Below are 13,763 nucleotides of genomic sequence, written 5' to 3' on the forward strand. Positions count from 1 at the left end.
AACCTTTGTGTGAATTTGTAAAAGCCTCCCCTTCCTCTGGACAGATTTGTGTTCTCATTTGGCTCCTCTGATCCTCCCCTCTCCTACTCTTGGGCAGTGAGCCACTGTGTAAGATGTTGTGTTGGAAAAAGGTGGTTGTAGGAGATGAGATTTGAGAGACAGTGGGGGCCAAATAGTGTGTGGCCTTAGGGCAACTGTCAGGATTCCAGACCTTATCCTGTGAGGTACGGGCAGCCTTCAGCAGGTTTGGGCAGTGGGATATGACTTGATTTCTATTTTAGAAAAGTGACTCTGGCTGTTTTAAGGTGAACCTACCAGATTGGGATAAGAATGGAGGCAGGGAGATCAGCTAGGAAGCTTCTGCAATGTTAATAGAAAGAGAAGAGTCAAGGATGGCTTCAAGGTTTTTAGCCCAAACAACTGGTAGAATGGAGCTGTTGCTTACTGATATGGGGGAAGAGGGGGTAAGGAATAAGTCTGGTGGGGAGGAGAAGAGTCAAAAGCTCAATTTTGGAAATCTTAAACAGTGAAACCCTTATTAGATATCCAATAGAGAGGTTGAACAAGCAGTTACATAAATGTAGCTCAGGGCAGTACAAATGATTTGAGTCAAAAAGAAATCAACAAAAGTAATCCAGATTAAAATGTAACATTCAACATAAAATAAGATTTTCTTTGTAAAACCATTTACTTTTAAATACACAGATACTAACATGATTGTGAATCTGAAGTGTGAATTTATGTGTTTTACAAATAACTGTGGTCCCTAAGAAGTTATCTAAACTGGCTATTTACGTTAAAGAAGTATCTATCATTTTTTCCCAAAAATATTTAGAAAAAATAGTGCTATAATTTATTATAGTATGTATCAACTTGCTTTTCAATATTCTTAAGTGGTTAAAAGTGTCTCTGCACAGGAATGTAACGTCCTTGAATACAGGGACCATTCAGGTTTGAATGCCTTACAATACTAAGTACTAGACCTTGTAAGCAGAAGGCACTTAATAAATGCTTGCCCTACTTAACAATTTATGGAGGAGGCATTCCACTAACCATCAGCTCAGCTGCCAAAGTATAATGGATGTAGCAGTTGGCCTGGAGGCTAGTTGGGTAATGGAAAATTTGGCCCTGGAGCAAGGTCAGTGTAGACCTAAGTGGAATCTGAGTTATGAATACAGTTCAACCCAAGAGTTCAAGGACAGGGTTTCCCATCAAACCGTGCTCTCTCACTCAGATTCAGTCCTGGCTCTGTCAGTCACTAGCCAACAATTTCAATAAATAGATTTTGTTTTTAAATGGTGATGGGAGGAATGGGGAAGAACTGAGGAACCAGAGACAGCTGGCAAAATGTGAATGCCCTCTAGAAAATCTAACACCCCAAACTGATGCCTCTTAGCCAGGGTTCGAGTATCCCTGGCACATCTGGGACAGACTTCTAAAGCATCATTTTACTCAATGGCAAGTGATTAGTGATTTTTAAAATGGAAAGTTATTAGGTCACATACAAAATTTTCATGATTGTTAAAGGAACTTTCCCCTTTGAACTGGGCTGCTCTGATTTACATTCCTATAATTTCCTTCCCCATTTCCCCAGGAAAACATTCACACGTGTCAATGGTTAGGGTTTTGAAGCTGCAAAATGTGAGCAGCATTCCATTAAACCCATTATCAGCCAGTAACACTGCAGCTTGAACTACTATTTCAGACTAGCCTCAGAAAAGAGAATGGGCAGTGAGGAATGGGTCACAGGGATGTTTTGATTTGTAGAAAGAAAGAGTACACAGGGCATCTCTTGACGGAAAGAAACACTCGTGCCCTGGGTTTCCCAGAAGAAAGAAGGAAAGAGAGGAAAGGGATGAGGAGTATCAAAGATGCCTTCTGCCTACACTGACCACCACTGCTGAGACACAGACTGGAGGTGAATCCATTCTGGAGGCTCTGTCTCAAACTGGTCCAGTTCCTTGTGCCTACCCAGAACAGACAGACAGTAGAGCCTTGCCTGCACCTAGGGGGCAGTTCAGTCGCATCTCTGACATAAGACTGAGGAACAACCAATATAGGAGCTAGGCCCGGGAAACAAGAGAGAGCTCCCACTGTCTGAGTCTAAGGGGCACACATCCCAGGGCACAGCCCTCAATAAACATACCTGTCTGAGCATGGATCGGAAAACCATGTATCGGAGCCGCTTGGTGAGGATCTCTCCAGCTTTGCCAAATGTGAAGCCCTGTGGGCAGGAACATGCCTTGTCAGAGACTCAGCCACCAATTACATAAAAGGAGGGAGAATTGATGTCTTTGCTAAAGCAGGAGATTAGACAAAGTCAGAAAGCCTGATTTCAAGGGCTTGCTGTTTCTGAGACTGTGTGCCATGGCACAAGGCTGTACAGGTGGTATAGACAGAAAAGCCCACTTTACAGAAGAAACGGAGGTTTAGAGAGCCTGATAAGATCCAAAGTCCACAGTTATAAGGTCGCAGAGTTGGAATCTTAATCCAGATCCACGAGAATCCTAACCAGAATGGGAACCCAGAGCCTGAGCTTTCAATTACCCACTGGACTCCCTCCCCATGTTACTAAGAAGAGGAGTTGGGTGGTCTAACATCTTTACGCATTTTGCTATCTCTGGCCTTCTAAGTTCCTATAATTCACAGACTTTGTTCTCACCTGTTTTCCAGGCAAGCTAGGTTCCAGTACCCCCAAGCACCATGATGTTATAAAGGCAGTCCTCTAACTTCTTTTGCTTCACCAATTCAAATTGTCAACATTTAAGGACAACTCAAAGCCTGCCTCACTCCAAGTTTCTTAACCAAATTTACATTGAGCAATCTTTACCTCCTCCAAACACCTGTGGTATTAATAGCTGGTATGGCAATCCTGTAAGTAGTTAAGAGTGTCACATTTATTCTAGTAAGGACAAATTCTCCAGTGAGACTGTAAGTACTTAGTAAAGAAAGAATTCAGTCTGTTTTTTCTTTTCCCCCTCCTATAATGTCCAGAACAATATTCTATTTTTAAAAAAACGTAATACATGCTTACATGTTGAATAAAGATATCTATTCACAGTTTTATCTTTAAAAATTACAGGGGGCTAGTCATTCAATTAATAAGTGATTACCTACTACTGCCTCACGCAGGCCTGGGTACTTGGTCACATGATCCTTTTAATTATCAAGAGGCAGGTACCAGTACCCCTAGTTTACAGCTAAAGAAATAGGCTTAGACAGTTTACTTATGTGCCCAAGGACACAAAATCAGAAACAGGTATAAGGAGCACTTGAACCAAAACCAACACTGTCTTATCATACTAAACGGTATTTATTTATTTATTTATTTAGAGACAGGGACTCACTCTGTTGCCCAGGCTGGAGTGCAGTGGCACGATCATGGCTCACAGCGACCTCCACCTCCTGGCCTCCTGGGTTCCTGAGACATTTCCTGCTTCAGCCTCCTGAGTAGCTGAGACTACAGGTGCACACCACCACGCAGTTAATTTTTGTATTTTTAGCAGAGACAGAGTTTTGCCATGTTGGCCAGTCTGGTCTCAAATTCCTGACCTCAGGTGAGCCACTAGCCTCAGCCTCCCAAAGTGCTGAGATTACAGGCATAAGCCACCACACCAGGCCCTCATACTAAACTTTTAGAGTACTTAATTCCTTGCCATTTCATTTCAGCCAAATGATTTGCAAGCTGTAAAAATCTGACTCTTTACAAATGTTTCCTACATTTTTTGTTAGAGGATTGACATTCTTCCATCATTGAAATGGTTCTTTCTTCTTGAACAAAAGTTGAGTGATAAATTCTTCAAACCCTTTTTAAACCCGTGTGACCAGTTTATGCGGTTTTTGTTTTTTGTTTCTTTTAGAACACCAGTTTATGTTTTTTGTTTCTTTTAGAACACGGGAAGACATTTGAGTATTTATATTTACTGGCAATACTTATATCCAAACTTATATCCAGAGCTCCTCCACACTCCATTTTTAAGTCCCTGCCTTTCACCTCCAGTCATCATATTAGGTCAAACACTCTGTTCCCTCTGGTTTCATTGCGGGAGGTGAGGGTGGAGAGGAGAAGGTAAGCAAGGGAGACAGAGGAGGCAAACATCTTTTTTCACCATGTCAGAAAAACTTGGCTATTAGTAGCCATGTTAATAGAAAAGTTCTACTAAAAGGCCAATTACATCGATGTTTATAAATCCCCCCAGTTGAATAATGATGCATTTCTCAAAATGAATATAGTGAAAATGGAGACATTTACCTGAAGGAAAAATGTAATAAAAGAAATAATTCCAAGGACTAGAAACAATAGTGAAAACAAGTTACTATTCTGTCGTTTTGTTTCAGGATCATCATCTCTTGTAAAAACCTGTGAGAAAACATTTAAAGGATTTTTAGTTCAATCAGTGAAGAACCCATCCTGGACCTGACCCATTTCCCATCTGGCCCAGTATTCAGGGGTCAGGAGAGCCACAGTACACTGGAAATCGGGGTTGGCTTTCCTACTGCCAGCCTTAAAGCTATCTGCATTCTGCCTTCCATGGAGGCCAAGAAAAAGTCTATCATTCATAAACTGGTCCAATATTTTTTCTGCTCAGGTTCCCTCTTGGAGTCATGAGTGCCACCTCAACTGTGTAAAGTTGAAATCAGAACAAATACTCTTCTCTTCCCTTGGTTGGAACTACATTTACGGCAGTTCATTGCTTTACTATTTCGACAAACTGTCCTGAGGTATCTGGAGAAAACCTGATGTGGTTTTTTTGGTGAACCACAGAGCGGTAGTCATTCACTCAGCCCGGGCCTTTCAAAAAGAAAGGCGTTTCCTTGAGCCTGCCTTCTTGGTAGGATGGCCAGTTAGAGAGCCAGTTGGAAACTACAGCTACCTGACCTAGCACCATACATGAAATGTTTTCCAGAGATGGTTATAAGGGCTAATGGGATGTTTTGGACTCAAGGAACACAGAGAACAACCACTCCTCAGGGAAAGAAAACACGTATCTCCCTTCACAGTGGGCCAAAATCAGTCTTGTAAGACAGTCGCATTCCTAGCCCAGGACAGACAACTTTACCTCTCATAAAAAAACAGACAAACAACAACGACAAAAAGGATTTTTGAAAAGATTAAATAATTTTTTGACTAGTCAGTCTAACAAAAATCATAACAATTACTAAATTCTTACTCTATGCCAGGCATTATTCTAAGCAAATTCATATATACTATTCCTCTAATCCTGGCAACCATCTCCAGACTGGAGAATGATTTATTATCACAGTTTTACACAGATAGAAACTGAAGTACAGAAAAGGTAATTAATTTGCTCAAGTCAACACAGCCAACAAGGGATGACTCAAGGATATAAATCCAAGCAATCTGATGCAGAGCCCACTATCTTCAATGAGGCAGATATCCGGTTGCCTATTCAATATCTAAGAGCTAATATCCCAGCCCTGGGACACTTACCTCCAGACTTATTGTTATATGAAGAATGAGAAAAGTATAAAATCATAAGTTGAGGTTTTGCTACAACCAAACCCATTCCTAACTTAACCACTGCCTTTTTTTTTTCTCTGATGACACCACGGTCTACCCCTCCCCCCATCCCCTAAAAACCTGCAAGACATATGTTAGTGCAAGGAGCAGCAAACTATGGGCCACTGGCCAAATGTTTATATAAAGTTTTAATGGAACATAGTCGTGTTCATTAATTTCCACATTGTCCTTGTGCACTACTAGGTCAGAGTTGAGTATTTGTAACAGAAATCATGCGGCGTGCAAAACCTAAAATATTTACCATCTTACTGTTAATAGAAAAAGTTTGCTGACTCCTGCCCTGGACCATATACTCTACAGAATCAGACATTTGATCACATTCTCAGACTTTTTTTCAACAATTAGAGAAAAATATCTGGCACAGAGAAGACACAAAAAATAATTCTAGAGGCCAGGCATGGCAGCTCATGCCTGTAATCCCAGTACTTTGGGAGGCTGAGGCAGGTGGATCACTTGAGGTTAGGAGTTTGAGACCAGCCTGGCCAACATGGTGAAGCCCTATCTCTACTAAAAATACAAAAATTTTAGCCAGGTGTGGTGGTGCAGGCCTGTAATCCCAGCTACACAGGAGGCTGAGGCAGGAGAATCGCTTGAGCCCAGGAGGCAGTGGGTGCAGTGAGCCAAGATCGCACCACTGCACTCTAGCCTGGACGAGAGTGAGCGAGACTAAAAAAATAATAATAATTCTTGAATAAATATATTTAATATTAAACATGAATATCATTAAACATGAATTCATGAATGAATATATTAAACTGAAATAAGCTAGCCAGGCATGGGTAGACCTGAATAGTCATATATGTTTTGTAGAATCAAAAGTCAGTGTTTAGCTTATGCTTCTTGTGGTGATCAATCTCTTTCTCCACAATGTTTTCAGCAGTTACGGCAAGGGTGTCCTCAGCTTGATGTTTGGAAATATATCACTAAACAGAAAGCATTCCTTTCAGATCGTAACTTTATTGCTAAAAATGCCACCATTAAGATGAGGTGGAACCAACATATGTCAATCTCGATCTTTAGGCAGCTGCTCCTATTTGTTTTAACCTTAGCAAGTGGGATGAAAATTACATCTTACAAAAGTAGCATGCTAGGCCTACTCATGTCCTGGAAAATATGTACGTTAGAGAACAGTGCATTCTCAAGCCAGTCTGACAAACATTTGAGGAACTCTCTTTGCATATTGGTGAAATGAGAGTTCACAAGGTTTGTTCAGAGTCCAATGTTGGCAGGTATGAGAAAGTCATCTCATCACTTTCATTGACTATTTCAGGAAGCTGGTCCTTAGTTGCCCAGGCCAGAAACTAACTGTGACAACAAAGGAAGGTTCACAAAGTTAGCTTTCCTATCACAAATCAGACTTCCATTCTTACATCTTCAAGCCAATTAGTTTCATAAGAAGATAATGGATTTTGTTGCTTATGTATCCCAGTTCAAACACAGTTTATTCATTCATTCTTCCATCAGGACTCACAAGTAAATCACACAAATGGGCATCACACTTACCCCTATAATCTTTGAAAATATTATTGCAAATGCTGGTTGCAGACCTCCATTTATAATGGCACAAAATACACCAACAACAAAATAAGGCCATTCAGTTAAATTTAGCTTCATAATCCTCCAAAAGGAAACTGGAGGTATACTTTCATCCTAGGAAACACAAATTATTACAACAGTTAGTTAAAAACTTTTATAATATACAGTTCTTACATATGCACAAAAATTTGTAAAGGAATATATCCTATCCTTATTCCTTATCAAGGAATAAGTGATGACAATTTTGCTTTAAAAAATGTCATAATGATTATTATTTAGCTTCAAAAAAATGCTGACAAATGTTGCTACAATATTCCCTTATTTTTTAAAAAATAAATGATGCTTCCACAAACACTTAACTTTTATTTGGTACTCAGAACCTGACAAGAGTATTTATAAGCAGGAATAAACAGAATAGAAACTTTGGTATTTGAAGACCCGCTATAGTCTCTTTACATTATAAATTTTAATTCTAAAAATTCTACTGTATAAATTAACACTCTTAAATTCTAACCTGATTCTAAAATGTTGACATCCTGGCCTGTGGAACATTCTAGGGGATAGGACAGGAGGATTCTGGATAGCCCTTTTTTGTTCCCACTCCTACCACAGCCCTAGCCCACCAAACTAGGGGAACCACAGTTGGTGAGATTAAAACAAACTCCGCATCCTCCTTCATACCAGAGCCTCTTTGGTACTAAGCTTTCTGTCTTGGCTTTGTGATCCACGGACACTCCTACGAGTGGATCTTTTTCTTATTAGACTGGATCCTGAATCATGTGAAGACATTTCCAAGGCATCAGTTTCACTTTTGGATTCATCAGCTGCATTTTCTAATTCAATTTCATTTCCTGCTGTCTAAAATAAACAAGAAATATGCATAAGCTCATTAGGCTGTGTTAACCAATGAAAGCTAATCACTGAATGTCAGCTATCAAGGAAAACAGTAATTTGTTTAGTAACTGCAGAAAAGGATAAAGCTAATCTGCTGGGTTGTTTTGTGTGTGTGTGTGTGCATGTGTCTGTGTGTGTCTGTATACGTGTGTGATATTTGGAAATGAAAACCACCAAAGAAGAATTCCCACTGTATATACTGAAATAAACTGGCATTCATTCCATGTATCTTATCTTCTCATGCCCTTTTTTGTGGGTGTTTTGACTCAGTCAAGTTTACTCTGGATCAGTGCTGTCAACAGAAATACGGTGCAAGCCATACTGTGAGCCATGTTATTTTAAATTTTCTAGAAGTCACGTTAACAAATGTAAAAAGAAAGAAGTGAAATCAATTTTAATGATATATTTTATTTCACCTCATATATCCAATATATTATTGATATCCTGTGATATCATTCCAACATGTAATCAATATAAAAATTGAGATATTTTGCATTTTTTTGCACTAAGTCTTCAGAACAAGGTGTGCTCACTCTACTTAAAACATTCCAATTCAGATTCACTACTGTTTAAATGCTCTACAGGCACATGTGGCTACTGACTACTATAATAGATAACTCACCTTGAAACCTTTTAATTTTTGTTATCTGTTTATCCTTCTTTATTTTCCCCTCTTTCAAGAGAGAAAAAAAAAATCTTAAACACTGGTGTCATTCTGAATCCCCCAAGTGTTGTTTCCTACTTTTTAAGATAATCAAATCAAATAATATTTATTTTTAGCATTAAATGCAAAATCAGTTTATCACTGAGATGACTTAGGAAAATTCTGAAGTTAAACTATACCTGCATTGTGACAAGTTTGAAGTAAATGCCTTTCTCTTTCATGAGCTCATCATGATTTCCTTTCTCCACAATGACTCCATCATCGAAACCAGCGATGACATCGGCATTACGAACTGTAGACAAACGATGAGCTATCACAATGGTGGTCCGACCTTTTCTGGCCTAAAGAGAGAGAAATTTGGTTTTTGAATACATTAACAATTACATGAAGAAACTTATCCATTCAACATATATTTACTGAACCAATGCTGTGGGCATTGTAAAACCATCAAATCTATATAAGATAGCCTCTGACTTCAATAAATGTATAGACAATTGATAATAGTTTAAAATGATGTTTTATTGTAATAAATAAAAACACAAATATACCAGTCACATATTAATATTATGTAAGCCCCCAAATATTTTATTTAATGTAAATTTGCAACAATAATCAGGTGCTTGGGCCTGGCACAGTAGCTCACACCTGTAATCCCAGCACTTTGGGAGGACGAGGCAGGCACATCACAAGGTCAGGAGATCGAGACCATCCTGGCTAACACGGTGAAACCCCATCTCTATTAAAAATACAAAAAATTAGCCGGGTGTGGTGGCGGGCTCCTGTAGTTCCAGCTACTTGGGAGGCAGAGCGTGTAGTGAGCCAAGATCATGCCACTGCACTCCAGCCTGGGCAACAGAGCAAGACTCTGTCTCAAAAAAAAATATAAAAATAAAAATAAAAATAAAATAATCAGGGGCTTGTACAAACCAACAAATTCCTACAGCCCAGGCATTGGCCAATCAAAACAAACACAGGCCATTGTGCTGTACTGGTACACACCAGCTAGTCATCAGCCCTAGGAATTATAATATCCTCTCCCACATGACCCCCTGGATGAACAAGACAGACAATAAATGTGAGGCAGCAAAGTCCAGACCTCAGTGTCACACTAACCTGAAATAAATTTATGAATTTATTTTATCCAATAAAATATTTTATCCAAGGAGCCTGTGTGAGGCTCAATTTATTCATATGTAAAGTGGGGATAGTAATACTCTTTACTTCTTAGAGTAGTTGTGATGACTAAATAAAATAATGCACATAAAGTACTCAACACTATGCCTTATCCACAGTAAGTGCTTAATAGGTGATACTTATTCCTAGGTAGAAGAATTATGGAAACATTGAAGAGTCATGTAAGTCTCTTTCATTTTCACAAAGGAACAGAGCCAGATATCCAGGCCTTATCTGAGACTTCTCTAACCTTTATAATTTTCCAAATGCTCATAATTTTTGTTACTCTGTATTTCTCTCCAGTAACTAGCAATACAATTCTCAAAACCAACACACAACATTTTCAGGATCAATAGGATAAGTAGAAGGGAAAACTTCAAAAAGAAAAAATACACAAGAGAAAAATTAGGTGGTAGAAACTAGAAAACACACAAGAAAATAGATCAATTCTTTGTATCTTTTTAAGAAAAAGGGGGTATGCAGAATTTCCCCTTAAAATTTATACCTTAAAGTATTTTAAAATATAACCTTTTAAAATTGTTTTTATTTATAATTTAAAACATAGTTTCACTACAGATTAATGAGGAAACACAGATAAGCAAACCAATAAGCAGTGGCTCACACCTATAATTCTGGCACTTTGGGAGGCTGAGGCGGGAGGACTACTCGAGCCCAGGAGTCTGAGACCAGTCTGGGCAAGATAGTGAGAGTTCGTCTCTACAAATACATCAAAAAATAGCTGGTGGTTGGCCACGGTAGCTCACGCCTGTAATCCCAGCACTTTGGGAGGCTGAGGCAGGTGGATCACCTGAGGTCAGGAGTTCAAGACCAGCATGGGCCACATGACGAAATCCTGTCTTTACTAAAAATACAAAAATTAGCCAGGTGTGGTGGTGCATGCCTGTAATTCCGGCTACTCAGGAGGCTGAGGCAGGAGAATCGCTTGAACCTGGGAGGCAGAGGTTGCAGTGAGCCAAGACTCTCCCACTGCACTCCAGCCTGGGCGACAGGGCAAGACTCCATCTCAAAAAAAAAAAAAAAGCTTGGCATGGTGGCACACACCTGTGGTCCCAGCTACTCGGGAGGCTGAGGTAGAAGGATCACTTGAGCCTGGGCAGCAGAGATTGCAGTGGCCATGATGGCACCACTGTACTTCAGTCTGGTGACAGAGTGAGAGAAGAGAAGAGAAGAGAAGAGAAGAGAAGAGAAGAGAAGAGAAGAGAAGAGAAGAAAAAGGAAAAGAAAAGAAAAACAGAAGGGAAGGGGAGGGGAGTGGGGGAGGGAAGGGAAGGTACGGAGAGGAAAGGAAAAGAAAGAAAAGGAGGAAGAGAGGTAGTGATTGAGGGAGGGAGGGAAGGAAGGAAGGAAGGAAGGGAGGGAGGGAGGGAGGGAAGGAGGGAGGGAGGGAGGGAGGAAGGGAAGGAAAAAGAAAAACACAGAGGTGAAATCACAGATTAAGCAAAATAAGGGTGGAAAAAGTAGCCACAATCCCATCTGCCTCTATTTTGGTCCACAGAATGTTTAGTAAACTGCTTTTTTTCCTCCCTCAAAAATGTATTAAGCACATTGACAGGATGTTTAAAGGAGCATTCAAGAGTTGTTTTATTAGAGACAGGGAGAGTTGAAACAAATATGAGTTCATCTTTGAAATCTACTGTGACATCTCAACTTGGAACTCCTTTGGTTATAAGGTCTCACTCTCCACATTCTCGGTCCTCACAGAATTATCTCCATTACTATCACATGCTGGAGATCAAATGCACAGTGCCTGGCACAGGGCAAACACTCAAATGCTATTTGGTGAATGAGTCATATGGACTCCAGAATCGCAGGACAGTCAAACTCTGTTGATAGTCAATAACGTGCCATGGCTTAGGTAGGTTTTCAGTATCACAGGCTCTCTGCCCCTCTCCTGGAAATAAGAGGTTTCTTATTTCCCATAGAGTCTTCAAGTGGCATTCAATGTCTTGAAAATTATGTGTGAACCTTGAGGTTGTATTTTTCTCTTCCTGGCAATATTACAAACTCTCAAAACCTACATAACAGGGTTATCCACATAGTCAAGTTTTGAAGATCACAATGAAGATGAATTTTCACTTGTATCTATATTTCTATGTTTTAATTTAAAAGATTAGCAAGTGTCTTCAGATGAAAATTTATTCATCATCACTTAAAATAAGATCAGAGAAATAAGTATAAATTGAACAATAAAACAAATAGAGAAAGATTTCAAAGAGGCCTAATGCTTTTATTTTAATATCTGAAGGAATCACTTAGAAGCTATCAGAAATTTCATTTTCTAAGACCAATATTAACAAGAATTAATAGTAGAATATTCTTACGCTTATAAATCAGGTTGGTTTGAACTAAGCCTCACTGACCTTATCCAGAGCCACCTGAACCACTGCTTCACTTTCTGTGTCCAAGGCTGACGTGGCCTCGTCCAGCAGGAGGATCTTGGGGTTGCGAACCAGGGCACGTGCAATGGCGATCCTCTGCTTCTGCCCACCACTCAGCTGGGCCCCTCTCTCTCCAACCAGGGTGTCAAATTTCTACCACAGAAAACCCAGGATGATTTAGCATAAGGACAAGCTATCTCGGCTCATATTTTAAATTGGTAAGGAATCCCATACACAACCCAAGTCTCACAGGTAATAACAGGTCCAGTTCTTTAAATCTTATTTAGCACAATAACCAACCTCAGTTTTTAAAAATGTGTCTACGACCAGTTGATACTGCTAGAACTTTCAAGTCTGAGGTAATCTTATTTCCCTTCTTAGGATTTCTCTTCCTCCAATTTATAGTGGTTTCCTAACTTCCTATGTAGTAGGCCTGCATTTTATTTTTTGCACATCTAGAAAGGCAAAGGGCAAGGACAACTTACATGAGGCAATTTCATGATAAAGTCATAGGCATTGGCTTCCTTGACAGCTTTCTCAATCTCATCCATGGTGACATCTTCACGACCATGGCGAATGTTTTCAGCTATCGTGGTGGCAAACAATACAGGTTCCTGACTCACCACACCGATGATTTCCCGTAGAAACCTTACGTTTATGGTCCTAATATCCTGTCCATCAACACTGACCTGGAATAAAAAGTAAGTGTGACTTTCATACATTTGTAGTTGAAAGAGTAACATCAGAAAGATGTGCAATATGACGGCTGATCACCACAGGGTCTAGCTCAGCATGGGTCATCTCACCACGCCCTCTGTGGGGTCATAAAGCCTCTGCATCAGCTGGACCGTTGTGCTCTTCCCACAGCCGCTGTTTCCAACCAGGGCCACTGTCTGCCCACTCTGCACCTTCAGGTTCAGGCCCTTCAAGATCTACCAGGACGAGTGAGAAAAAAAACTTCAAGGCACATCACAGACACAGGGTATAGGAACTGACTGTTCAATACTAGGTTTAAATATACATGCACTTTTTAAAAAAATAATCTCTACAAGAAAACATCAGAAACTCGTCATTCAATAGTTTAATTGTTGATTAATCATTTATCACTGTACCTTAACTTCTTTTCGAGATGGGTAACTGAAGTGAACATTTCTGAATTCCAAATTTCCCTTAATATTATCTGGTTTGTGCCCACTCTTCGAATAGCTGTCAATACTTGGCTTCTAAACAGAATCAAATTTTAAGAGATTACTAGGTTACAATAACTACTTTTAGTGATATTTTGTGGAAAGCCGGATAAAGTGACAAAGAAATTGACTCTTAACTGGACAATCTTTTAGACAGATGGGTAAATGGCCAACTCAGACTTACATTATCAATTATCTTGAAGATTTCATAAGCTGCTCCTCTTGCATTTGCAAATGCTTCAATGCTTGGAGATGCCTGTCCAACACTAAAAGCCCCAATTAATACAGAAAAGAACACCTGAGGAATGTGAAGAAAAAACATCAGGCTACTTAGATAGTGATAGCAATTTTTTTTCATACTTCTTCTG

At 39.6% G+C, this 13,763-nt stretch overlaps 1 protein-coding gene across 1 annotated transcript in view; it reads right to left on the bottom strand.

Annotated features, from left to right (window-relative positions):
* ABCB1 (ATP binding cassette subfamily B member 1) overlaps positions 1 to 13,763 on the bottom strand; it is a 220,523-nt gene that overhangs the window by 33,514 nt on the left and 173,246 nt on the right. The window contains exons 11-20 of the mRNA XM_033193869.1: positions 13,580 to 13,693; positions 13,321 to 13,431; positions 13,015 to 13,140; positions 12,694 to 12,897; positions 12,191 to 12,361; positions 8,816 to 8,977; positions 7,760 to 7,936; positions 7,046 to 7,192; positions 4,253 to 4,360; positions 2,147 to 2,224 (exon numbers count right to left, since the gene is read on the bottom strand). Of these exons, the coding sequence (XP_033049760.1) occupies positions 2,147 to 2,224; positions 4,253 to 4,360; positions 7,046 to 7,192; positions 7,760 to 7,936; positions 8,816 to 8,977; positions 12,191 to 12,361; positions 12,694 to 12,897; positions 13,015 to 13,140; positions 13,321 to 13,431; positions 13,580 to 13,693 (1,398 nt within the window). The remainder of the gene's footprint in view (positions 1 to 2,146; positions 2,225 to 4,252; positions 4,361 to 7,045; positions 7,193 to 7,759; positions 7,937 to 8,815; positions 8,978 to 12,190; positions 12,362 to 12,693; positions 12,898 to 13,014; positions 13,141 to 13,320; positions 13,432 to 13,579; positions 13,694 to 13,763) is intronic.

Source organism: Trachypithecus francoisi, unplaced genomic scaffold, assembly GCF_009764315.1.
Source record: "Trachypithecus francoisi isolate TF-2019V2 unplaced genomic scaffold, Tfra_2.0 Lachesis_group4, whole genome shotgun sequence".
NCBI lineage: Eukaryota > Metazoa > Chordata > Mammalia > Primates > Cercopithecidae > Trachypithecus > Trachypithecus francoisi.